The sequence below is a fragment of the Danio rerio genome, chromosome 1 (genome assembly GCF_049306965.1).
Source record: "Danio rerio strain Tuebingen ecotype United States chromosome 1, GRCz12tu, whole genome shotgun sequence".
In the NCBI taxonomy this organism is placed as follows: Eukaryota; Metazoa; Chordata; class Actinopteri; order Cypriniformes; family Danionidae; genus Danio; species Danio rerio.
The window spans coordinates 20,113,799-20,141,111 of record NC_133176.1 but is presented as its reverse complement, the minus strand read 5'-3'; the positions used below and the strand labels follow the sequence as shown (position 1 = coordinate 20,141,111).

The following is a 27,313-nucleotide window of genomic DNA, read 5'->3' as shown; positions in this document are numbered from 1 at the left end:
CTGTGAAAAATCTTCATAATATATAGTTGAAGTCAGAATTATTAGCCCCCCTTCTGAAATTTTTTTTTTTTTTTTTTTTTTTTAATATTTCCCAAATGATGTTTAACAGAGCAAGGACATTTTCACAGTATTTCTGATAATATTTTTTCTTCTGGAGAAAGTCTTATTTGTTTTATTTCAGCTAGAATTAAAGCAGTTTTTAATTTTTATAGCCATTTTAAGGACAAAATTATTAGCCCCTTTAAGCTATATTGTTTTCTATAGTCTACAGAACAAACCATCATAATACAATAACTTGCCTAAGTAAGTATAGTATAGACTGAAAAACATGTCAAAAGACCTCAAAATTGATAGGTGTTTATGTTTACTTTATCAAATGGTAAGCATGTTGTATTTATTTCTATTGGTATGACTGATATTGTTAATGATCCCCATGAATTCCCACACCTGGCGATCTAATGAGATACTGAAGCAAGCTGAAGTTACATGTCAGGGATTGTAAACAAACTCTAGACAGTGTGGTTGTTCTCTCCTGAGGGCAGTGCTTTGCCACCCAGCCCTATTAGGTGACAATAATGTGTGCAATTCATCATTTTAATAAAGCTTGTGTTACTGTGGAATCTCTGTCTAATCATTGTAGAAGGGTGGAGGCCTTGTATGCTACATGCAAATCACAGTATTTACCTTTTTAACTGTGTCATTTACCTCTGTCTGAGATCTTTCCATCCAGACCGTGTTTGCTTTTGCACTATTTAGGGGATGCATTGGTTGACATTTAAAAGGTTTTATTGACATAATTATTTTTGTCACTTAATTTGTGTCATAACAGTGCTATAAATCTATAAATGATCAATGTTAAAATGCAACTTTAAATTACGAAAAACAAGGAAAATGAATGAATGAACATCATACTGCACAAAAATATACATCTTTAAAAAAAATTTCAGAAGTTCACACTTGGATATTGCTTGACGCTATTAGCATGTTTGGCATGCTGTCCCGGGAGAGATCGGAGATAATTGAGCCCAGGGCTCCCGCCTGGTCAATGAGCATATAAGGAGGTCTGAGATCAGGTCTCGAGAGCTCCCCCTAATAAGAGGTGGAAGAGGAGGAGATGGGGTGGAAGGTGGGATTCTTCCAAAATGAAGATAAGGCAGTAGTGAAATTGGTCTATTTATTGTAGGCTTGGATCAATCTGATTGGATTATTGCTAATTACAGATGACAGACCAGCTGCGATCACTCATATCACATGCTCATCTGTAATTAGTTTGTGAAACTTCACTTAGTTTTAATATAACTGAGTGAAGTGGTTTAAAACTTAGTTTTTAAATAACTAATTTACAATTTTTGTCAACCTTTACTTTCACTATTTGCTATTTAAATGTCAATTTAAACTAATTTTTATTTTTTTTAAACTATTTTTTATTTAAAATGTTCATAATTTGTTTAGTTGTTTTTGTTTTATTTTAAAAATATTATAAAATAGAAATGTCTAAAATTTTGATACATTGTTACTGTAACAGTTAGCATTTTTTAGTGTCAATTAAAATTCAATAAAAATGAGTTAAATTTTTTTTTAACAATCCACACACAAAGGCACGCACGCTTGGCACGCACGCACACACACACACACACAGTATTTGTTAATGTAATGTCTACTATAGTTATCTAGAATAAATTTTGTTCTTTAAATCATGCATAAAGTGCCTTTTTGATGAAGTTTTGTTTGTCTAATTATTTATAATTTATTCAGTAAATTACTTCCAAATTTGAACTCAAAAATTTGTCATTTGGAGCTGTTTTTTGCATTAAAAAACAAAAAATGATTCAGTGTTTTAGATACATATATATACATTTTTGACAACCAGCAATCTTTTCAATTCAGACGTAATCAATATTTTTCAATACAAGAGTGTGTAATATTATGCAAATCAGCTGTATAATATCTGAATGTAATGTAAGGAAACTTTTTGTTTTGAATGGGGTGACCCACATATTCATACAGCATGTGTATAACCATTTATAAAAACTGGAAAAAAAAAAAAAAACATTAAAAACACACCTAATACTTTATGCCCATTGTTTTGAAATACAGATCTAGTCTGCTTTGTTTGACTCCTTGTTTGAAACTTGACATTGTTGGTATTAAGCATTAGCGTGTGTTTGAATATTAATTGTATTGTAAACAAATTATCCATGTTATATATATATATATATATATATATATATATATATATATATATATATATATATATATATAGACATTTCTAAATATAATAGTTTTAATAACTCATTTCTAATAACAAATTTATTTTCTCTTTCCAAGATGACAGTAAATAAAATTTTACTACATATTCTTCAAGACACTTCTATACACCTGAAAGTGACATTTAAAGGCTTAACTTGGTTAATTAGGTTAACTAGACAGGTTAGGGTAATTAGGCAAGTTATTTCATTGCAATGGTTTGTTCTGTAGACTATTGGAAAATATATATAGCTTAAAGTGGCTAATAATTTTGACCCCTTAAAATGTTTTTTTCAAAAATTAAAATCTGCTTTTATTCTAGCCCAAATAAAACAAATAGGACTTTCTCCAGAAGAAAAAAAATAATATTAGACATACTGTTAAAATTTCTTTCCTCTGTTATACATCATTTGGGAAATATTTAAAAAAGGGGGGCTAATAACTCTGACTTCAATTGTGTGTGTGTGTGTATGTGTATATATATATATATATATATATATATATATATATATATATATATATATATATATATATATATATATATATATATATATATATATATATATATATATATTTTTTTTTGTAGTGAAAAGTGCCTTGCTGACTTAAAAATGACAAAAAAAGCATGGCTTATAAGTGAAAAACAGTAATAATCATAATAAGTAAGTAGTATTCTAGTTCCTATTTGTTTTTTGCTGTTTACACTTGACTGTTGTTTTTCTTCTGGCCTCCTCATTTTCTTCCGTTAACCTTGTCTGCCTTGAGGCTTTTGTACACTTTCAAGAGAACATTCCTCTGTGTGTATATTTAACTGTAAAAATAATATATGTTTGCTTTCAGGTATGTGAGTGACACGTGTGTGTCTTTAAGTATGTTTTATGTGTATAGCTTTGTAAGTAGGATTTGAATATCTGAAGAACACAAAAGATTATTAATTTATATTTATCATTTTATCAAATAAATCATTAAAAAGTCCAGTGTGAAACGACAGATGTTAGTCATTTCTAAAATTTGTTTGTAAAAGAAACAACAACTCATCACTGATTATTATTTGAACTGCGTGTTGGAACGTGTTGAAAGCCAGTTTTATTGTTCACAAAGCCTTGAATGATTAGATAAATGCTCCATGACATCACACATTCTCATTGGCTGGAAGAAATGAGTCTATAGTGACATCATCCTTTTTCCTTCTAAAAATATTTTCGAAGTCTATTTTGGGCTCACGGAAGTTGTAGAGTTAATCACTAACTCATTTAAAAATATAAACATTTTACTTCAGATGCCATAAAGATGATGAAAACACACTTCTGGATTCTAGCTTTTATTAATAACTCACCAAAACCAATAAACTCGACATACCTGAAAATATTTTTGCCAAGGCGTTTTCTGTTGTGCATTAAAAAAAACAAAACAATATGACACCATCTGCTATTGTTTTACTAATAAATCATCGAGAGGCAAGCTGTCACACACACACACACACACACACACACACACACACACACACACACACACACACACCCACCCACACACACCCACACTTTGAAGGTGTAAATCTGTCATAATCGTTCAATTTAAAGTGATAGCTCATCCACAAAAATGTAATCATGATCTCCTCACCCTCGGCTTCTTCCAATCCCTTATGAGTTTCTTGTGTTGAACAAAAATAAGATATTGTGAAGAATGTTGATTTTCATTGTATTTTTTCTTTTCATATGGATGTCAATAAAAGTTTTCAACATTCTATGAAAATTTTTATTTTTTAGAATTTAGAACAAGCAAAGAGTGAATAAATGATGAGTAACTCACCCAAATCATTAGTATATGAACTCTGCCTTTAAAAGTGCATGTGTAGTATAGCTGAAAGCAAGCAGCATTTGTGCAATAATTAACACACACACACACACGTATACAAACAAACATGTGTTTCTGGAGTTTGGCCAGTTCCACTCCCACACCCCTAACTGCCAAAGGAAAGTAAATTCAGTTTTGTATGTGTGCACGAAACAGAAGTGTTGTGGCTGAGTGCAATTCTAGAGAAGGTCTGGTAAATCTGAAAAGTTTGCTTGATTATTCTGTGTAAATAGACACAGGTTGGGTTTATGCGCACTGTCGTCATTGGGTATGCGATATGTTATTGTTGCTGATGACTTGGCGCAACTCCAGTGTACAATAACTTTAGCAACCAGGCTATACATACAGTACACACCTTTGCGTGACAGGTTTAGTGTATATTTTATTGTGTTAACATATTTAGCATATTCTTATACATATATATTCTATTTTATTTTTTATATAGATTCAAATTAATACAATTCAATAAACAAAACAAGATTAAAAAACACAAGCGTGAATGATGTGTTTATAAGTACTATTTCTCTTTAGTTTTTTCTGTGCATTTTAGAATTATATATATTTTTGTCATTGACCAAATGTCTGTAAGAAAGTATACGATTATACAAAATGTGCAATGATTTAATTCAATACAGTCCTATATTTGCTTTGCATAATTAGTGTTGGGGAAAGTTACTTTTGAAAGTAATGCATTACAATATTAAGTTATTCCCCAAGAAAGTAACTAGTGTTCGTGTTACTTTTTTATGATAAGTAATGCGTTAATTTTGAGATCCTTTTGTGTCACTTTTTCTTATCTTTGGCATATGTGGAGATTTTTTCACTTTCAGAACTTGCAGGGTCTGCAATTAACAACTGTTTAACATACACATGGTCTTCTGAGAAATTCCTGACCCAAGAGCTAGACAAGACGTATAAACTAACTTTTTGTCTTAGTAGTAACCTAAAATCCCTGTCAATCGAGACAATTCTAATTTCTTTTTATTCAATGTGTTCAAAATAATCAGCAAATTCTCTTAAGTGCACTATTCAACATAACTGTTAATATTAATTCAGCTATTTATTTATTAAAGTGAATTATTTAAACTATAAAGGAAAACATTTATAATCATAATATATATATATATATATATATATATATATATATATATATATATATATATATATATATATATATATATATATATATATATATATATATAAAACTCGCGTTATTGTAATGCGTTAAGCCTACTCCAACACTGCGTATAGTTTTATACTTTCTTACAGACATTTGGTCATAACAAAATTATCTTAATATTCGGTAAAACAAAATGCAAAAGGCTTCTATTAAATAACATACTAACAATATGCACACGTAAAGTAAGACTTAGTAATTCTACTTCGTATGTTTAAAAGAAGAAATTGGAAACAAATTCTCTATAACATGCCCCCAACATAGTTTTTCACCTTTCACCAACTGATCAAACAGTTAACAATACAATACATGCATAATTTGTAAATTATGCAAGCCATTTGTCTTCTCCCATTGTTGCAGAACCAGGCGACCTTTATCCGCGCTCGTCAGATCTTTGAAAGTCTGTGAGGCGTGTCTTGTCAGGAAGGGAAAGAGGGAGAGATAGAGAGACACAAACAGAAAAGGAAGGAAAGGGCGGAGAGGGAGAGGCAGAAACACACACACACACACACACACCGTCCGTTCTCTTCTCTTCTGTCTCCGGTTGCGCGTATCTGGAGCCATGAGCGCGCCTGTGAGTGAGCCCCACCCTCACCTCCCGCGAGCACACGCCCGCTGTCCCGCCCGGCCCTCATCATGTGATAGACGCTCAATTCACCCAGGCCACTTTAAACACTTGGACAAAAAAGTTGTTTCGTAACTCTCGGGGAAGTTTTTCGGCGTCTGTCTAAATGCAAGTGTGTCATTTGGATTTGTATCGCGCTCTCGTGATTCAGCCTGTTGCTTTCGTCCGCGCTCCTTTATAACGGCGCAATTTTGACTTGAGGAATATTTACTGCCAAGTAAGTTTACCATATACATTCACTTTTAATCATTTGATTTAGAAACAACGAAAAATAAACGTTCCTGCTTTAGATAAAAAAATGTGTACATTTTTATTAATTATATCAATACATAACTTCATAGCACAAAGTATGTTTGTAAAAGTAAAATGTACATTATAGCCTACCTACAGTTTAACAGGTACGTATTTAGACTGGTTTATACAGTGAATAACCTACATACACAAACATTTTATAACAAAAAAATCACTATTGAATAGCTTCAACATGCCAAGTATAAAGTATAAAATAGTCATGGTATTCAATAACCGTTTTATGTTTATTAACATTTAAAATATGTTTAATATGGATACATTTTCTTGGGGTAACTTTACTTGACCTGTACTGCAAAATTTCACAAAATGCTCTAAAAGTGCAATATTGACATATGATGTATAAATTATGATGATTTTGACACAGTGAAGATTCATATCTATTTTCAGTTTTGTTTTCAATCCTAGACGTTTTACTACAAATTACTAGGAAGACAGTAAAAGTCAGTTAAAGCGTGAATTACTGTTACTGTAAATTCCACTTTTATTGTATTTTTTGAAGTCCTTAAAAACACTGAGGGTCATGTCAGTAACATGCGTAGGATTGTTTTGATAAGTGTAAGTTGTGTTAATATTGCTTTTTGACACTTTCTCTCTCGATATATACTGTACATCAGATTTTATACTGGTACCGGCACTGTTGTGTACTAATTCTTTGCTCTTGGCTGGACTTTAACTTTAATCTTGTATCAGCACAAGTAATTGACATCATTTAGAGTCTCATATGGTTTACAGTCTCTCGGTTCGTTAATGATCAGCGCCAGAGCATATGCAAATGTAATTTTCAGGGACATTAAATCCACTTAGTAATCACAACATGGATCATGCTGATGTTTCCTTTGGCTCAGCTGGGTTTTTTACATAACATTGTTGCCACATTTCTGTGTTAGGAGACGGTGAGAATATGTTAATATGTTTAATTATTAACAAGCAGTATTGCATTAAAAAATATTTGCCAGTGCTTTAGTTAATGTACATTCAGACTATCCTAGAAATATCATGACAGTTTGATTCATATTTTGATTCGTTCAAGTTGGTAGTGATGAACTACTCATCTTTAAATATGTTGTGTGTGGTCGCTTTTACGTTTAAAATGAATTAAAATTAAGATGCCATGCATTATCTGTTGTTGAACACTCATTCTTAAAATATTAGAGGCAATCTAATATAACTCATATTGACTTAAATCCCAATTGAGACGTTTGGCTTCATTCAACTGGATGTCCTGCCTCTGCATGTTGAACTGTATGATGATTATGTGTACTGTTTATACAGTATAAGCATAGCTGATGTTGCATGTTAGGCGTGAAAATCGAATACAATAAAACTGATAGTCCAAGTCTCAGGGTCAGTAAGGCTGTTGTATTCTGAGCTTTGTTTCAAGGCTGAGGTTTGCGTCAGACATTCCATCTGGCACATGGAGCCTCTTTTCCTGTTTTCAGCATTCGAGGGGAGGCTGTCGAGGGGGGAGTGAATACACACACACTCACACACACACACACTCATACACAAGCCTAGACCCTCCACCCACTTACAGCCCTCTTTCCTTGGATCAATACTCTGATGTTATCGCAATACACACACAAACAATCCACTACAAAAGAGGATCGTTTTCGGAGCCGCATTCCATTGTTAAACTGCTTTGCCTTTCTCTCGATCTCTTTCTCTCTGTCTTTCCCAAAGTCTCTTTAGTTTGAGGAAGATCCAGAACGGAAACTATGGCCCCCTTATAGCAGAGCTCCTCTCTATGTACTTCTCACTATGGGAACAATAACAGTCTCCTTGTGGCCTTCTTGCTAAATTTAGTCTTCGGTTTTAGTGCGATTAAAAGATATGGTTTTCCACATTACGATCCTCTCTTTCAATCTCAGATCTTGTGCATTCTCAGACACCTGGCAGAAAAAAAGTGTTATCTGAGAGCCTTTTGACGGGTTGTGTGCTTTGAGCCGGCTCTGTTTAGTTTGGTTTGAGGTTTGCTATTAGATTCTGCACTTTGTAATTTTGGTCTTGCAGTTTTCTCCATGTCAGCAAGCTGGACCACTGCTCTCTGCTAGGAAACTGCATTAGAGCGTAACGCTGCCGTTCTGTGGTTTTCTCTATGTCTCATGTGTGTGTGCCTTAATGGATTTGTCTACTTGCAGAGTAGTGAAGTGTAATTTATAAGTATCACACATAACACGTGTGTATATCACACATCAGAACAGAAATGTTCATTGAACAGTCTTAACTACTCATTCACGCTACCTTAAAACACAAATCACAGCATTCAAGAAAAAAGATAAAAGTGCCCTGATTATTGAGGTTTCTAACAAGAGGTGATTAAAAAAAAACAGCTCAAAGATTTTCAAAAGCTTTGTATATTTCAAGCCTGTCTTAAAATCAAAAGTCTTGTCTAAATCTTGTCTAACTCAAGTCTTGTCTTAATCAAAAAGCTGCGCGAACACATCAAACAGATCATAGAAGACAGAAACGACAACATACTGTACGCTCGGCATTTGCATGAGAGAATGCAGAATCTCTCCACATTAAGGTAGTGGTATCTGTATTGTCATTACGCAAATGGAAACTATAACTAGTGCTGCAAACATACAAACCATAAACAAAGTAGCCTTTGCATACCGTTTTTTTTTACAGTACTTCTTGCTCACCACAGAGATACTCACTTGTGCAATTATGGCTTAATCTGATAATTGATACAGTTTGCAAATATTTAGGAAATGTGATCAAATGACAGGTGGCGAATTTGTGTCCATACTGACTTCTACTCTGCTTTGATTGGTCAGATAGTTATGCACACTCTAGGACAGTAATGATCAATGGTGTTGATTTTATTATTAAAGTGCAGCAACAAAAACACATTATAAAAACAAGTTCAGGAGTTCACACTTAGCTGATGATTGATTATAAGCAAGTTTGGCATGCTGTCCCGGGAGAGAGCCCTGAGCTTAAAAGGTCCTGGAGCCCTTGGTTCCCTCCCGTTTGCAGGGCAAGAGGGGAGCCTTGAGCTCAGGTAGATCTCGACAACTCCCCCCTTGATAAGAGCTAATGACTAAAATGAATGCTATGAAGAGATATGCTGCAGGATGAGAGTTTGACTGTAGTGCTAAATTTAGATTGATCGATTCAATTGTTGTGCATGTTTTTGTAATGTGGGAGGAAACCGGAGGACCTTGGGAAAACCTACGTGAGCACGGAAAGAACATGCACAGAAACGACCACCGGCCTGTTAAAGGGCTAGAACCGGTGGCATTCTTGCTGTGAGGCAACAGTGCTAACCACTGGGCCACCGTGCTGTCCTATGGAGGGAAAGGTGAAGAGGTAGGGGTGGAAGGGGGGATTCTTCAAATCAAAGATGACTGTAGTGAGAAACCCTGGCTCTTTATAGTGGGTTAGGAATGGCCAGTGTTGGCTTGGGTTTGCTCCTGGCATGCGTTATAGGTGAATTGAATCAACTAAATTGGCCGCAGTTTATGTGTGTAAGGATGTTTCCCAGTACTAGGTTGCAGCTGGAAGGGCATCCGCTGTGTAAAACGTATGCTGGATAAGTTGGTGGGTCATTTCACTGTGGGTCATTTCACTGTGGCGACCCCTGATGAATAAAAGGACTAAGCTGAAGGAAAATGAATGTATGAACAACGTTGTCATATTTGTTGTGCACTTTGATTTTGAAACTGTTCATTAATATTCAAAACTGCATATCATAGGAACTTTGTCTGTGTCTGGACGTCTGATTCAAAAAGATCTTTAAAATTCTTGAAATATTTGCTTCCAGTCAACCTATTCATTCCCTTTACATTCAATTGGGTTAAACTGAAAGCCCTCTTTTTCTTGGAAAATAATAATAACAATGCATTTACAACTTGCGCTTTTTGTGCAGAAATTGGGGGTGGTATGATTTTTTTTTGGTCACAAACCACAGTATGCATATTTAAAACATGTAATCAAATCCCTGGAAGTTCAACTAAGTCATGTCATCTGATATGACATGAGGAGGGCATAGCAGATTGAGTTATTAACTTACAAAGGGCGTAATTATAATAAAATTAGGTGTATAAACTTTTAATTTAATTGGAAGTGGAGAATGATATTTATTGGTAATTGATGTGTCATGAATTCTTGCGCTAGTTGGCACTCCGATAACTGCATCTAGTAGAGAATGTACCAGCCACCTTATTTTATGAGACTGTTAAGTTTAATTAAGGGTTGTGCGAGTTTATGTGTGTGTGTGTGTGTGTGTGTGTGTGTGTGTGTGTGTGTGTGTGTGTGTGTGTGTGTGTGTGTGTGTGTGTGTGTGTGTGTATTTTGTTGCTGTTGGCAGTGAATGGCTTCATGATTAATGTAACAGGTTCACTTGAACTCTGCCAAGCCCGGAGGACAGTTGTGAACACTTCGCTCTGCCACACTTTATCATATATTCTTAAAGAGCTTCTCCACAGCTTGGAGAAAAACAGTCCATACTGAAAAACTCAAAATGGTTATTACAGTATGTTTCTTTAGTGGGGTCTGTTTGAGTGCAGCAGCCGATGGATAAAAATGTCTGTCTGTTATTTAAAAAAGGATTGTTTGTTTGAATAAGATTTCCTATGTAGGGGCTTAGCAGACTTTGATACTTCTGCAGACAAGCTAAAAAGAAAAGCTGTGCTTTGATAAGTAGACACTAAAATAAGAATACACAAAGATACTTTAAAAAAAAGTTATTTAATTAATATTTACTTTTGCCAAAATGTTAAAGTTGTCATAAAGATTTTTCTTTTACATTTATATAGTTTAATCAATTAATCCACAACATTGCTACTGTTTTATAAAACCATTACACAACTGTTTTTTAAAACTTTGATTATATTAATAATGTTTCTTGAGGGGCAACCACACTCAAAAAAGACTTTTTGTTGCTTGTCCAAACTACTTCAGAGTTGAAACAACACAATTCTTGAGACTTTATTTGAAAAACTTAATTGTTTTATGTTCAAACCACATAAATTTTGATAAGTGACCTAAATCGATTTGTGGTGGAACAACATGAATGAATGAATTTTGGAACCCTGCATATTCATATGTGACACTGAAGGTGGTACTAAAGCCTGTGTAAAATGAATAATTAATGTGTATAATAATACTTCTAATACAATATCACAGTTTTATATATTTATTGTACATTGTAAAACCCAACATTCAACTTTATCAAATGAAATGAGTGTAGATAACTCAAAATGTACTGAAAGTTAAATTAACTCATTTAAAAAGTTTTGAACAGTGTTGAAGGTAAAGAGTTAATTAAATACCTTATTACCTAAATGGAGTAAGTTCACAGTATTCGTATAGATTAGTTTTTAACTCAATGGTTTGTAGCAAGAGGTTTCCTCAAACGATTTGAGTTGCATTAACTTATTGGGTTTTACAGTACTCAGTTGGCTTGAGTTCTCTTCATTTATTGGGTTTTACTGTGCTCAAATTGCGTTATGTACTCAAATGAATTAAGTTCATAGTACTCATTAGGATTGTTTTTTTTAACTTAAATGGTTTGTTGCAATCAGTTTTCTCAAATGGTTTGAGTTACCCTAACTTTTTGGGTTTTACAGTGTATATTTGATCAAATAAATTTAGTTTAGATACAAATTTTCCTTAAAAAAATCTTACTAAACTGTATCAAAACTTTCCTTATTTCTATAAAAATTATTAAGATAAATTTTTAATTTTTGCAGTTCATTCCACTGTGGCAGCCCCTGATTAATAAAGAGACTAAGCCGAAAAGAAAATGAATGAATGAATTTGCAATTTTTAAACCACTTGTCCTCTGTAAGGTTATATATGTGCAGTTTAGTTTTTATAAAAAGGAGACTATAATACTTTTTTAAATCATATTTTGACTATATAGCAATTCACTGAATAAAAATGAGCAGCCTGTACATTCTCCTAATCCTCTCATTTTGTGTTTTTGAAATAAAACCCCCAAACATGCTTAATGTGACAGTGAATAAATCATGCCAACGCTTTAATTAACAGCTGAACAATTTCAGTGTCTAGTTACATAACCATCCTGTCTGTAAAGCATTTCAAAACCGAACCGAACTTGAATGGCGTTTAACTTATATGTTGTGACTTGTTTTATGTTTTATTAGCTGTACGGAACTCTATACTGTTGGTTTCAGGTTTGGATGAGTTTGTCTGCATTTGTGTGTACGCTCTAGTATGTTGTTTTGTTAACCCACACCTGACCCTGGGGCCAATGGGAGTGTTTCACAAGCCTCTGTGTGTGTATGTGTGTGTGGCATTGTCTTTTGCGATATAGTCCTGTTTATATATCTGTGTCTGAATGTTCGTCTATGGGAGTGTATCAGTACTCAGTGCACTTTATAGACTGTTGTGTGTCTGTGTGTGTTAACAGCACTGCCCTGGGTTAATGATTGTAAAAAGAGACTTTACATGCAGACTTCTCTCTCTTTCTCCCAGACTTTGGACTGTAAAAGCCCTCATATATCATTAAATTAGTCTCATGGCTCACTGATGAAGTGTTCCACATCCCGTTCCTGTTCATGCACTCCACTGAATACCAATGAAAGCATGTCCAGGGTTTCTTTACTTTAAATGGACTACAGCTGATTAGCACCTATAGCATCGGCAGTCTCACACACACACACACACACACACACACACACACACACACACACACACACACACACACACACACACACACACACACACACACACACACACACACACACACACGTTCAAACAGGACAATGTATTTGTCGGTTTTGTGCTTGCAAGAGTACATGATTATGATGAAGATCTGGTGAGATTGTGCTGCTGAAGAGTTATTAAGCTCTTTTTTTCTGGCCTTTCTTTGTAAAGACTTTTTGCCCTATATATTTCGAATATATATAGGATATAAAAATAACTCAAATACAAGATTAACACTCTTAAAAAACTTAAGGTTTAACAGTAATTATTGATGATTTTCAAATTTCAATAGTTACTGTTGATGGTAAAAGCTGAAATTACTGTATGTAGTGTGTCAAATAGCAAATGTAAATGACATTTTAATATATTTGCAATTAGCTGGAAATTATGTAATATATAAGACAAATTTCATAAAAATTGGATTAAACTTTGGATAAATCTGGATTGATATGAGTAGTATGCATAAATATTTATTTAATTATTATTTAAAAAAATGTTATCACAAATAAAATTTATATTTATATATATATATATATATATAAATATAAAGTAAATTTTTATTTATGTACACTATCGGTCAATTTTGTGGCCATAAGTTTTTTTTAAAGAGAACTTCACATCTTTAATTACTATCAAGACATCTATAATGTCACAAATGTTTTTTAATGCAAAGAAATATGAATACGTGTCAATACTTTTGCGACCCTGAAGACTAAAAGGAAAAAACATCACAAGAAAAACTATATAAACAGACAGTAAGTCATTTTAAACTGTAATATTTTTAGTTTACTGACTGCTGATCAAATGCGACTTACAATTAAAGACGTTATTAACCCTCCTGTGACATTATAATGTTATTAAATATAATATAACTAATAATATTGCCTTCAGCTGTATTTTAAAACAACAACATTTCAAACATTAAAACAGCACTGTGCATTTAAAGGTAATAATACATTTTTAATTATTCATTTTCATATTTTAACACTGAAAATCAGGGTCTGGAACAAGAGTGACTCGACAATTATAAAGGATTAAGTCAGTTGTAATATCACATAACACAAATGTGAAATTAAAGCCAAAAGATCAAAACTCTGGGGTGACACGGTGGCTCAGTGGTTAGCATTGTCTCCTCACAGCAAGATGGTCGCTGGTTCGAGTCCCGGCTGGGCCGGTTGGCATTTCTGAGTGGACTCAAGAGTTAAATATAAAAGATTAAGTCAGTTGTAATGTCACATAACACAAGTGTGAAATTAAAGTCAAAAAACAACCAGGGACTGTTAGCTGTGTCTCTTCTGTTAAAGCCACAAAAGGGAAATTAGTGTTGGGGATGTTTCCTTGTATATTTGTTTTTTGTTTTGTGCAAATTTAATAAAAAAATATCCTATAAATAAAGCATTAAAAAAACAACAACCAGGACATCAAAGCCCTAGAGCTTGAAGAAGAAACTCCCTAAAAGGTGCTACAATTCTGAAACGGATGATTATCTGGAGATGAAATAGTAACATGTGGCCTCTCTGTTCCGCAAGACCACACTGGGTATACAGTAAGTGGGTCAGGTGGGAAAAAGCCTTGTAATAATGTTGCAGTCTTATGTTGAAGCACACACAAAAACAGCTCTTAGCCCCGAGCGCTCTGACTTCCCCTGTACTTGAAGTGATTAGCGTTTCAGCACCTCTCTCATGCTTCCCTTCTTCTGTGTGCCTGGAATGAAGAATGACTTCCTGATGGCTCACCTCAGATGCGGGACTGTATTTTTTTAAATATCACTAACTGATTAAACTACTTTATTTTACAGAATTCCACTTGAAGCAGCCATGCTCACGTGTGATCCAAAACCAGACATGGTGAGTACTGTTTTTGAGGTAAAGTTTCTATATCAATTGACTGTTAAGAAACGATTCCACACACACTCACACACACAAAATAGGTTTTGAAGATTATTGGAGTGTGCTTTACAAGAAAACTCTGGCAGTCTTCTAGTTTTGCTCTTTATATACAATGAACTTACTTTAAAACTGACCTAAAACAGCTTGTACAACTGAACTATTAAGTTGAAACCAGGTTTATTAACATAACAACATGTTGTCATGACTTATTGATCATACGAAGTGTAAAAATAGTGCTTATTGATATATACAGTGTCAAACGTTTCATTCCTGTTCATGCACTCCACTGAATATCAATGAAAGCATGTCCTGGGTCACTTTACTTTGAATGGACTACAGTTGATTAGCACCTATAGCACCGGCAGTGTCACACACAAACAACACACCTTCAAACAGCACAGCATATTTGTTTGTTTTGTGTTTGCAAGAGTATGTGCTTGTATTGAAGATCTGATGGGATTGTGCTGAGTTTTTAAACTCTTTCTTTGTGCGATTTCTTTGTACAAACGTTTAGCTCTGTGATTTTCTTATAAAAATAACTTTCTCAAATGTGTAATAAATTGAAATGACACTGGGAAAAAGTATTGAACACATGAAGAAAGGGAGGTATAGAAATCTATGTTCTTAGAAGTTAGTTCTTCAAAAACCCTCTGCCCTTTGCTATTGTAAATTAATAGTAGATGCTTCAGTCCAACATTATCAGGATGATGAAGATGAAACCATGCCGGGTGGGCATTGTAGCAAGACAATGATTCAAAACACAGCCAAGGAAATGGTTTCAGAGAAAGAAAATCAAGCTGTAGAATGGCCCAACCAATCACATGACTTGAATCGAATAAAAAATTCAAAACAAAAATCAGATTTGATAGATGAAACCACAGAACGATCAAGATTTTTACAGTCTGTTGATGTCTGTGAATAAAAAAATCACACCTGAGCGCAGGGCCGGAGTGGGACTCTTTTTCAGCCCTGGAGTTTCAAGCCTTAGACCGGCCCACCTCAGTTCACCACTGACTATATTAAAATAAGGTCATTTCCAATTGAGTTTCTAATTACACTATTACGTCTTTTTTGAGAAAACAGCTGTTTTAGAACTTAAAATATTCAACAACCCTTACAGCATTATATGTCTTAACAATAAAAATGAAAAAAAATATGTTTCTCTGACGAGGACCGAACCCGGGATGGCAGCGTTGTAACTTAACGTGCTAACCACTGTACCACAACAGCTGTACCGTGAAAGATGACTTATCTGGTTATATCATCATTAACCTGTAGGCTCCATCTTGCTCACGAGGCTACGAAAAAATAGATAAATAGAGCAGAACTGCGGTAAAATAATGAATAAGAAGGCTGTGGTCAAGTAAATAAATAAATTACTTTTAAAAAGTGTGACTGCTGAGAGCAACAGATTCTGGAGCTAGGGAGACCGGCCCTCGCGGCCAAAAAACGGACCGGCCCACCGGAAATTCTCCCGGTCCTCCCGATTAGCCAATCCGGGCCTGCCTGAGCGGTTCATGTAACTCCATTCTCCATATGAGAGGCATCTTTAAACTGCCATCATCAAAAAAGTATTTTTTAAAAAGTATTAAATACATCATTAAATTCAGTAATTCAGTACTTTCTCCTTGTGTCATTCCATTGTTATTATGCATAGCAAATATTTCCAAATGTATTTGTTTTGTTCTATTTTTATGTTTGTATTGTTTGGGTTTTTATCAAAACTTGGTTTAAGACCATGTCAACAACTCCTTTAGAAATATTATTCCCAGGAAAAAACATAACATGTTCAATACTTATTTCCCCCATATATATATTGTTAATTGTTGTTAATTGTAGCCTTTAATACATGCAATTAATGTTCAGTAATACAATATTCATTAAATATTCATTAATTTCCAAAAATGTGTAATTATAAGTATATTTTCAGTGCAACAATATGTTCAGTTAACCACTGTTTAATAAAAAAAAATCAAATAAAAGATTTAATTTTATATGGAACCGGCAATTATTGGTAACGTTAACCATCGTCTGTAATTATCAGTGAAATTTAGCAATCTCTCAGTGATTGTTTCTACCCCAAGTGTATTACTCAAGAGAATTTGCTTTAGGCTAATCTGATTTTCCTCCATCTTCCTGCTTCTTTTACAGTGTGTGTTTTTCTTTCTTTTTTTTTTTTTTTGCATCCGGTTTATGTGATTTTAAAGAAAACAATGCTTCACTTTCCGTTTCCAATAACAAACCTACCTTACCAGCTAGCACACAATGGGCTTCATGGCGCATGGCCATCTGAGCACCCTGTTCTTCTTGGGTCAGCACTGTGTTTGCTCAACTGCAGTTTCCATCTACAGTCCTCCATTTCTGCCAAACAACACAAGACTTTATGGAGACTAATAAGGGTATTTTGGAGTATATTATTAGGATATTACAAAAAAAAAAATCTCTAAAACTCATCTCCTTCTTGCTCTCTTTCCCAATTTCTCTCTTCCTCTAACTGCAGATGGACATGCATTCCTTTCTTATTAGGTTAGGAGTTTATATGGGGTGGGAAGTTGAATTTGGCTCTCATTCAGTCATTCAAAGTTACTCTTTTTTTTTTTGTCGATTTATAGTCCCCAGAATCAACTGCTTCTCAGCTGCTTTATATGAGCGCTTGTGTAATTATGTGCATGTGAATGTGTAAATAAACTAGCGAGTTCACAGCGTGGTTAATGTTGTTCTCTCTTGTAGTCATTATACCAGCCCTACTCTACACTGATTAAATCGCATGAGACGTTTGGAATGGTTTTGCCACCTGCTGTGGTCAGTGGAGCACACCTGTACCCTTCTCACTACCACCCCAGCTATCAGCTGCCCTACTCACACCGTCAGTCCCAGGACGTCCATCAAGCCCAGATCGAACCTGTTGATTTATCCATCGGCAACAAATCTTCTGGTTCATCGCCTTCATCTTCTCTGGCATCATCATCACCCAGAGCCAGTCCTCCATCGCCCTATGAGGCACACAGTCCTGCCTCTCGCTGTTCTCAGAACAGACAGCTGAGCCCGTCACTCACCCTTCCCATTCCTGCTGTAAGAACAACAACAAAATATACATTATTTAATTAGAATGATAATAATAACAGCATCTTCACTTAAAAGTGACTTTTGCTACTTGCTCAAACTTTAAAATGAGTTGAAACAACATAACTCTGAATGTTTTTGGGGACAACTTAATTGTTTTATGTTCAATTCAGTTAAATTTGTAAAAACGATTACATTAACTTATTTGATTTGTTTTAGGACAACAGGAAGAAATTGGGTGAATCCCAGCATTTTTACAGTGATCCATAGACACGTGAAAGCAAATTTATTAGTTCTCCTGTGAAATGTTAATATTTTAAAAAGAGAAAATTTTTTAGCATAGTAGTTTTTTTTTTATTAATTATTTGTTTATTGGTTTTAATGAACATACCAAAAAAAGACAAAGACAAGGATACCAGTAGACACAAGTATAGCAGCAAAAGTCATAAAATAATTAAATAAATAAGTAAATAAGTAAATAAATAAATACAAACAGAATACAAAAATCATAATAAACTCATAAAGTTCTGCTGTGCTTGAGTAAAGGCACACTTATTATGAAAATACATCTAAGGTGATTAGAGAGTCAGAGGTTCAATAGAGGCATCTATATTTTTTTTAAAAGACATTCCCTTTGTTTCTTAAGTAGTATGTATTGGATCATTGTTTTATTCAATAGTTGTATGAACAGTTCAAATGTTGGGGGCCTTTGTTGGTTCCAGTTGAGCAAAATGCATTTTTTTGCTAGATAGGAGACAACAAGTCTCTTTGTAGAAGAAGGATCAAGTGTCTTGTTCAATTCTGTACCACATGTAAAAAATACAGGGTTCCACACAATGCATTCATGTTGTCCCAACACAAATTGATTAAATTAACTTAATACTTTTACCAATTTTATGTGGATTGAACATAAAAAATTAAGTTGCCTCAATGAAATCTCAAGAATTGTGTTGTTTCAGCTTATTAAAAGGTATAGTGTTGGTGTGTTGTCCAATGGAGTTTGCAAAGCTTTGGCTGTAAAATCCTGCTTTCCAATTTATTTATTTATTTTTTAGCTTTTTGCATTCTGCAAACATGTGCATGATTGATTCTGAATAGGTTTTAAATCTGTGACAACTGGATGATACATTGGAGTACATTTTGCTCAAACAAAGTTTATAAATTCCTTCATCTATTCTGCTATTGGAAAGGGGAATGAGAGTATTCTGGCATATAGTCTCCCACTGATCCTCATTAAAATATATTTCAGATTTCTTTGCCTCACATTTTTAAGTGATTCCAGTTAAGAGTTGTAACAGTCTAAGGGCCCTATAATACACCGGCGAAATAAGGCGCAAGATGTGTTTAATGTGATTTGTTGCTATTTTTAGACCAACACAACCCTAATTTTCCCATTTTGCACCACATTGTTTAGATAGTAAATCCATTTGCGCCACTCATGGTTGTTCCAGTCTAAAAAAAAAGAGGTGTGTTAAGGTGCATTTTTGGCATGTTGCTATTTTGAGGAACTAAAATAGACTGAGCAATTGACCAGCTGAAAGCAGGTCTAAAGTCCAGCGCAGAGCGCGTTAGTTGTGCCCCTTAAACGCATACAAATTGCTCTAATATACACAGACGTACAATGATACACACATTTTTTCATATGTAAAAATATTTAAGGATTAAAATATTTAAAAAATCATTATTTTCTACATAAATATAAAAACCACTACCTCCATGCCTTCCTTATCCCGGTGGACTTTTTTCTATTTATTTTTGATAATTTGCTTTTGTATTATGTTATTATTATTATTAGTATTATTTATTATGTGCATGTTTATATTTGTTTTAATAAAAAAACAAGCTTAGATTTGTCCACCTGTCGGGTTTTGGACCAAATGGGGCATAGGACATTTTTTGGATATTGACCACTCTTTGCTGTTATTGTTCATTTATTAATTTACTGGAAATTAAAACAGAATTTAGAAATAGTTTTTATTCATCAGTTTTCATCATTGCTATTGGTTCTATAAAAAAACTTATCAACCTTTTTGTGGCTTATCTAAAATGTAGACTCCTACAGCAGCAACATTTCTTATCAGTTTTTCTCTCTTTTGTTTACAGGTGACGCAGGTTCTGACACCCTTCGTATCGAGTCCTGGCATGATTCCAGTAATTCCTATGCCGTTATCTGTGCTATATCCTCCCTCCCTGCACCTGTCTCCATCCATCATAATCTCACCCGTCACACCTGAGGACCCGGCCAACCACAAACACTGTAAGCCAGATCACATTCTGGATCACACACACACACACACACACACACACACACACACACACACACACACACACACACACACACACACACACACACACACACACACACAGACACATTCACATCTGATCCTTAAGCAAACAACACACACTGACAAACGCTTTCACTCATGAGTTTTGATGGCTGACAGATGCAATAATACAGTAATATATCCTTACGCTTCTGCATGTTTGATACATTTGTCTCTTGTCTTCAGTCTCTGTAATAAAGTCAGAGAATACTTCGGACCACCATGAGCTTCTCAAACCAATCAAATCTGAGCCGCACCCTGAACATACTCAGGACAACCACAGCCAAGAGAAATCGGTCATCACTGCCTTACCGAATTATAATGAGTGAGTGATCTCACACATACACATGCATGCATGTACACACAGACATGCTATCATTCATTCTGTTCACTCTGCATTTGTTATCCTACAAATAAAAAGTAGGTTAAATTAGAGTGTGCGTACAGTATGTGTCTGACTGTAAGGCAGGTTACAACTTGTTTTGTAGCAGGTTTTTGACATGCAATACTGTACATCTGCTTGTAAAAACAAACTGTGTGATGCCTTATGGAAGACTGTTATTACACAAATGCTGCTGTCTTTCAGTTGTTCTATGAATGCATTTATCCATCTATCTATCTATTCATCCATCCGTCTATCCTTATACACATCAATTCATCCTTCATTCATTCATTCTATCTACCTATCCATCTATTCACCTCATCTTTTATTTTATCCATACATACATACATTTATCCTGCTATCTAGAACATGTCTAAACATGTCTGTTTCATTCTATCTATCTATCTATCTATCTATCTATCTATCTATCTATCTATCTATCTATCTATCTATCTGTCTGTCTGTCTGTCTGTCTGTCTGTCTGTCTGTCTGTCTGTCTGTCTGTCTGTCTATTTGTTAGTCCTTCCACACATCTATTTATCTTTCATACATTATATCTTGTTATCCATCCATCCATCCTTCATTCTATCCTTTATTCCATCCATCTGTCCATTTGTATTTCATTCTATCATCCATCCATCCATCCATCCATCCATCCATCTATCTATCTATCTATCTATCTATCTATCTATCTATCTATCTATCTATCTATCTATCTATCTATCTATCTATCTATCTATCTATCTATCTATCTATCTATCCTACCACACATCTATTCATCTTTCATTCATTATATCCATCCATCCATCCATCGTCTTTTGTCTCTTATTCTCTCCATCCATCTATCTGTCTGTCTGTCCTTCCGTCTCTCTGTCAATCTTTTTATCTATTTCTCGTCTGTCTCTCTGTCTGTATGTCTATCTATCTTTTTATCTGTCTATCCTTCAACACATCTATTCATCCTTTCATTCCATCCATTCATTTATCCTTCCATCCATCAAAATCTTTTTTTGTCTTTCATTCTATCCATCCATCTGTCCGTCTGTAGTCCGTCTATCTGTCTGTCTGTCCATCCCTCCATCAATCCAACGATTCCTAACAATCCTAACTGCCACATCAAATAATTTCTCCTGTATGTTTCAATACAAGTAAAATCTACTTGACCTCTGCAATTGGAATTGTGTTTGAAATGGGTTTGGTCTTCAGTTCTTTTTCGATTTTGAAAGTATGTATGCATGCATGCATGTTTGGTGTAGCGCGTATTGTTTATCTGATGTTTCTCACTGTGGGTCTGATAAAAATCCCCCAGCATGCACTTCACAGACAGTGTGTCTCCATGTACTCTTCAAACCCTCATGGGGTGGGAACATATCTGAGCACGAGCGTGTAGTTTTTGAATGCTGTGTGTGGAGTTTTGTTTTTAGTATTCTGATTGTAAGTGCAACCGTTCTTGAGCGCACTTTTTTCACACTGGATTTGTATGTGTGTTGTCTATTGGGTGTGGTGTCATTGGTTATGGACATAATGTGTGACAAAAAGGAAAATAAGTGATGAAAAAAAATTATGTGGAAGGGTGGAGAGTGCACTTGATGGTGAGAGGAAGGGAGGAGGAAGGTAATGTGATAAATTTATATTGGGTGTGGTGGCCAAAAAACAGCTACTTTTAGGAGCATACATGTCAAAAAGTGGGATAATAAGTGGCATTCTATAGACAAATATGAATGTCTGTAGCTTAAATGGACAGGGAGTGTAAGGTGTATGGTGAGATAAAAGAAAAGTGAAGCAAGATATGTTTAATTACAGGGTGTATCTAGGCAGCGATATACAGTAAGAGGTGTTTCTGTTGAGTAAATGAAGGGGATTTTTTTTTTGCGCTGGTTTATTGTCTGGTTTATGTGATGCTAACTTCTAAATACACGCACTACACAAGGGGACTGTCTGGGTTTCATTTGTCGATTGTGATCAACTGTGTATTAAGATTCTGACCCCTGGTGGTTAAAATAAAAGGTGCACTGAAAAAAAGCAGTGACGGAAACTAATAATAAATATATATATTTTTTCTTTTTGTCTCTTTAGCAGGGGAAACACACAATCTCCAAAGGTAGAATCTCCAGATCTGTTGAAGAAACGCAGAATTCATCGATGTGACTTTAATGGCTGCAATAAAGTCTACACCAAAAGCTCTCATCTGAAAGCCCATAGACGCACACATACAGGTAAAAACATGCACAGATATTTGTGCACAAACAGAGACACATAAGCAGAGATAGCAAAAGTACACACATCCTTTACTCAAGTGGAAGTACAGTTAATCAAGTTAAAAACGACTCTCGTAAAAGTTAAAGTACTGATTACACTTTTGTACTCTAGTACATGTAAATAGGTATGGCCTGAAATAAGTACTTAAGTATAAAGTATTCATTACTATACCTTTTTTAGTTTCACAGTGGTAACCACACTGCACATCATGTATACATCTATACAAAACAACTTACATTTCTAATTTTTTAAAATGGCTTTCCCTGTACATTATCGACAACAATATAGACTTTAGCTCTAATGTTGTTACTATTTAAATCAAAGATTTAAAGGTTAAATATGACATCTAAGATGTACATAGATGACATGTAAGAGAGACATAATTTCAGTGTTAAAAAATGGGCTTTGGACAAAGATACCATTTAAATATTTTGTGCGTCTCATTTACCTGTGATCCGATCGACCAAAATGCGTCTTATTACCTGGTATAAATATAACATCAGTCATGTTTACATCACAGATTCCCTCTCTCTCATCAAAGTTTGCCATTCTTGCCGTCCCCATGGTAAGCTTAATAAACAAGCCTACTTAGAGCGTGTAGGTTAAAAAAGCCCTGCACTGTAGCACGCAGGCACACAATGACAAAAAAACCCCCCGAAAACTATTGAATAAAAAAGGAGTTAAAGTTACACAATGACAGCAAATCTTATAGACTGTACCACAAAAAAAAAAATAAAAAAATAAATAAATAAAAAAAAAATAAAAATAAAAATCTGTAAAAATGTAGGGAGTAGAAATAAAAAGTTGTCAGAAAAATAAGCAAAAGTACTGATACCAGAAAAATCTACTTAAGTACAGTAACGAAGTATTTGTACTTAGTTACTTCCCATCTTTTGCACATAAGTAATTACATCACATTATTAAAAGTTAAAATATTATAAAATGTGATTTTGTACAAAAACAACAAAAAAGCCAGACTATATATAGTGGTATCAGTTTAAAATATTGAAATATTATTATTGAAATGGTGACATTCTTTATTAGGATTTCACTAAAGAATACTTTGGATTTTGAATATGTAACAACTTACTAAAAGTAATTTAAACATTACAAAAACTTTCTTACTGTATGTTGCATAAGTATTATCAATTTTTTTTATGACAAATCTCATTGGAATGTTAAGTAGAGATCATGTTCTATGAATATATTTTTTGAGCCCTCAGTTTCTAGATTTTTAAATAGTTGTATTGTATCTCCAAATTTTATCCTGTCCTTTGACTTGTTTTGTTAAAAAAAATTCTTGTTCATCTGTAATTAAAACATCTTAAAGTGTAAATCTTACATTTCTTTTTAAGAAATACATTAAACCAAAAATAATAGTACAATGGAAGGTATTTAATCAAAATAATGTGATTTTGTTAAGCCTATAATTATATGATTTAAAATTTTTACGCTCTCAAAACACTTCAGTGTGAAAATATATATGCATGTTTTACTATAAACCTGAAATATAGTGTATAGATACAAACACCACACAATAGTTTGTATTCCTTCAATGTTGCTTCATCATTGAGTCTACAGTCGTTTTGTCTGATTTTCATAGCGTTCTTTACTTCAAATCAAATATATCTAATTTGTTTGGTTCATGGCTTATAACACTTTAACAAAACACTGATGGACTAATTTTCTAAAATTCCTTTTTTATTTTATCCATCTTAAAATTTATTGAGGACCACAATGGAAGCATTGTGCCCATCAGGGCTTTATTGTTTTTTTATTTCGAAATGTTTTGAAACAGTTTGTTTAAATCTGTCGAATAAAATTCAGTTTAAAATATTAAAATATTAATATTGAAATAGTAATATTAACTACTTTTCTAAAAAAAAAAAAAAAAATCCATTTTATCTATCTTAATTATCCATCTACATTATCTAGAACCCCAATGGAAACAAGCCCAGAGCTTTATTGTGTTTTTATACTCTATGGTTTTATTTTAAAATTATTTAAATAATTTATAAATCTGTCAAATAAAATTCAGTTCAATCATTATCAATATCTGAAAGTGCAGATTTACTTTAAAATGATTAATATGGGTGAATAAATGACTATATCATCTTTATGTATTTCCTATTAGGAGAGAAGCCCTATAAGTGCATGTGGGAAGGCTGTACATGGAAGTTCGCCCGCTCAGATGAGCTGACCCGCCACTATCGGAAACACACAGGTGTAAAGCCATTCCACTGCCCAGACTGTGACCGTACCTTCTCTCGCTCCGATCACCTCGCCCTCCACAAGAAGCGCCATCTTCTTGTCTGAACTCAAAACTGCAACACATGAATAGAGCAGAAATTGCAGCAGTTGCTCACCAGGACTTTTACCCTCAGTGGATGTTTTTGTGTATCCTTTTCCTTTCCTGTTCAGGACACTATTCATTTAGGAAGAAAAGTGGAAATGATGGATCATATGATGGATTTTACTATCCAAATGGACATTACTGTGGGTATCAAATATGGATAGTGCTTTGGATATGACCCTTGTATGTAAACCAAACTAAATTAAATGCCATCCATATTCAAAACAATAAGCACCTTTTCTCTCCATAAACGTCTTTCTGCCGTTCTGTGTTGCCCACTGCAGGTCAGAGGGCCCATTTACTACAAAAAAACAAAAAAAAAACAAGCAAAAATACACAAGCAGTATGTCAGTCACAAATACACACATACACAACAGTTTCACAGATGTAATATTGTTTTAGAAAGCAGCTCGGGTCAAACCTGCACAATGTGAATTTTTTTCCTTTATATTATTAATAAAAATGTAATGAGTATACACAGATCCTGTATATGTATTCAGCATGTGTTTCATGTTTCAGTGTAAAGACCAAAGCTGATTGTCTTATGCATCCTCATGTATATATATATATATATATATATATATATATATATATATATATATATATATATATATATACAATTTTTTTTATTTTTTTTGTGAAGATTGTTTGATTGGGTCGGTCAGTCGTTATACTTTGACTCTTAAGAGTTGAGTTGTGACTGAAAAAACTAAACATAAAAACTAAGTTTTTTGTTCCAAAAGTAGCTTTCGAGCACCTGACCTATTACAGAAATGGTTAAACAGTGGTATGTTTAATTAATTGTAAACATTAATTAACACCGTAGTTTACTACCGTAAGTACTATGTACTGTGTAAGTTCTTGCAACTACACACATGCACAATTTACTATTTAGTAATATAATTATGGTAATGATTTTACCCCCAAATACATTATAAAAATTTTTTTGTGAGAGGTCAAAATGGTGTCTTAAATGTTAATAGGCGGGTATTAAAACACATACAGTACATGTTAGTTGCAAGGACTTATAGAAAGTTTCATTTTATTTTAATCTCACCATTATTCATATTTGAATAACTTCTGTAATCATGAATATTCATATTATCCTAAATGTTATATTGTTTTATCAGTGTCTGAGGCTCAAAAGGGTTAATCGTTATTTCATTGAGGGGTTTTTAGGTGCAGAAAAATGTGAACCATTCAATAAGGGGCATTATTTTATTGCAGTGAGTTCATCTAGGTTATGGGTAGCGTCGTCTCTACTGCTAATACTATGTTTGTGAGGGAGATTTGCTTAATGATCGTGGAGACATACAGGGACAAGTGTACTCTTGTTTTTCTGTCTTGCAAATAATTTTTATGTGAACAAATGTTTGTTAAAGGGCAATGTGTAAATGGAAACAGTGCACTTTAAAATAGATTTAAAAAAGGGGCCATGAGTAGCTTGAAGCTTTTGGGCGATATCTCCATATTTTTTCTCTTTCTTCTAGTTGTTTGTAATAGACCAGTTTTCTGTTGTGCTCTTCTCATGTGAAGGACAATTTTAAAGAATATTTCAAAGGAGGAAAAGAACAAGGGCGAGTTTAAATAAGAAAGGAAAAAGTCCTTAAAGAAACATTTGCGATGAGTTAGAGAAAGAAATAAAGAGAAAAGGCATGAAGCTCTTGTTTTTTGGTCTAATGTATAAAACACAGCAAAGCTGTATTTAATAAAAGAAAGAAACTAATCAGATAGGATGATGGAAATATTAATATATATATTTTAGTGGAATAATATGACTGAATGGGCAATTTATAGAGAGCTTGATTCTGGTTTAACTTCAATCCCTAAAAATTAAACATTATGATAAAGATGTGAATCCTCTGTCTTTTCTATAAATGTACATGTATTTTCACAGTTCAAAGGGAATAGTATGCTTGTGTCATTATATAAACTGTGAATTTTAAATTGTTCAGACATTTTTTGTATTATATAGATTTAAATATGTATCACTCAATAAACTTTTTATGGTGAATATTTTGTATAAATGTGTTGTCATTGTGTTTTAATGTTTAATTCAGCATTAAAAGCAATCAGACATTTTTTTCTCACAATTGCTTGTTTTGACAATGGCAGAATGACAAAATATAAACTCTTAATTGCAGGAAAAT

General features: G+C 33.8%; 1 protein-coding gene across 2 annotated transcripts; it reads left to right on the top strand.

Moving 5' to 3' along the window:
• Nucleotides 1-5,938: 5,938 nt before the first annotated feature.
• klf3 (Kruppel like factor 3 (basic)) lies at nt 5,939-27,177 on the top strand. Of its 2 annotated transcripts, none has more exon segments than NM_131859.3 (7): nt 5,939-6,120; nt 14,692-14,740; nt 17,513-17,854; nt 19,949-20,102; nt 20,356-20,494; nt 22,628-22,767; nt 24,945-27,177. In NM_131859.3, coding segments are annotated over 6 exon segments (987 nt in total). In that variant the 5' UTR covers nt 5,939-6,120; nt 14,692-14,710; the 3' UTR covers nt 25,127-27,177.
• The last annotated feature ends 136 nt before the right edge of the window (nt 27,178-27,313 follow it).

What these genes read in the sequence shown, in the direction of transcription:
- klf3 (XM_073951406.1), top strand. Translation starts at nt 14,711, where the DNA reads ATGCTCACGTGTGATCCAAAACCAGACATG. An exon ending in GCCTTACCGAATTATAATGA is followed by an intron (nt 20,495 to 22,630) that starts GTGAGTGATCTC and finishes TCTCTTTAGCAG; the next exon opens with GGGAAACACACAATCTCCAA. An exon ending in CCATAGACGCACACATACAG is followed by an intron (nt 22,768 to 24,944) that starts GTAAAAACATGC and finishes ATTTCCTATTAG; the next exon opens with GAGAGAAGCCCTATAAGTGC.